This window comes from Mandrillus leucophaeus, unplaced genomic scaffold (assembly GCF_000951045.1).
Source record: "Mandrillus leucophaeus isolate KB7577 unplaced genomic scaffold, Mleu.le_1.0 Scaffold114, whole genome shotgun sequence".
NCBI lineage: Eukaryota > Metazoa > Chordata > Mammalia > Primates > Cercopithecidae > Mandrillus > Mandrillus leucophaeus.
In genome coordinates, this window is record NW_012099654.1 from 5,193,114 (window position 1) to 5,194,193 (window position 1,080).

A 1,080-nucleotide genomic window follows, 5' to 3' on the forward strand; every position below is an offset into this window, starting at 1 on the left:
GGGACCATGAGACTGGTAACCTGATTATGGTGGCAGACATTACAAATTCTTTTAACTGTATATGCTCAATTTTATTGTACATTTTTTATTAAATAAAAACATAACCCTATTCATTAGTGTTGCCACTTAAGGTAAAGACAGTGACCCAGGAGCCACTCCTATTCTAAACACTACCTTTTCCAAGTCACCTTATAAAATATCCTACAAAGAAGGGATCTGGAGATTACTTTTACTTTTTAGAAGTTCTAAACCTCAGGTTACATCTACAAAAAGGAACTATTAGTTCTTCACAAGTTGAGGAATAAAGGAGGTAACACCAAGGTAATTCAGAAAAGGCACTTAACATACGCCTGTAATAGAGAATATCAGGGGGAAGAGTCTGTTTATCTACTCTATTCTCGTATTTAAACCCACCACATACCATGGAAGCACTAAGGACTGTTGGAGAGAAAAGTTTTCACACATGAGAACTTTATACTACCTTTGTTACACTACACTGTAATTTAAAATCTTTAATCAAATCCCAAAGGTTATCAGCCATATTACATACCATGATTAGCTTTCTATAAGCAATTTTTTTTACTGTGTACAGATCGGTGTCAAAAAAATTAAAAAAAAAAACCTGTATACTAGGCAAAGAACTTTATTAACCTTTGTTTCAAACTTGATTCCCAGGCTTCTTCGGCTTAATTAGCTGCAAAGAATGAATTGTGTATAAGCAAAAACTGAAAAGAGCTGCAGTGTCCAAGGGGCTTGGGCTTAAAAATATTAGAGATCTAGAGTTTATCAGATCCATAAACAAAAATTTCTTAAAAAGCAGTCATAATATAAAATAGCAGCTCCCAGTAACTTCTTCAAGTTTTATCTTCAGAAGTTGACTCAATTCAGTTTGCCTCATTCTTGGAAGCCTCATCAAAATTCTCCACAAGATCTAGGAAAAGGAAAAGAGTAGAAATTCTTAAAAAAGCCAAATCTACAAATCATCATCAATCTTAAAAGACGATGAGGGAAAGACATTCATTTGCCAGTGATGATAAATACTGTGTCACAGCCCCAAGAACAAGAATGAAGGGGAGAAAA

At 34.4% G+C, this 1,080-nt stretch overlaps 1 protein-coding gene across 1 annotated transcript in view; it reads right to left on the bottom strand.

The window, feature by feature from the left end:
- Positions 1 to 627: 627 nt before the first annotated feature.
- BTF3 (basic transcription factor 3) overlaps positions 628 to 1,080 on the bottom strand; it is a 7,111-nt gene continuing 6,658 nt past the window's right edge. Inside the window, exon 6 of the mRNA XM_011997022.1 lies at positions 628 to 931. Within this exon, the coding sequence (XP_011852412.1) occupies positions 885 to 931 (47 nt within the window). The 3' untranslated portion in view covers positions 628 to 884. The remainder of the gene's footprint in view (positions 932 to 1,080) is intronic.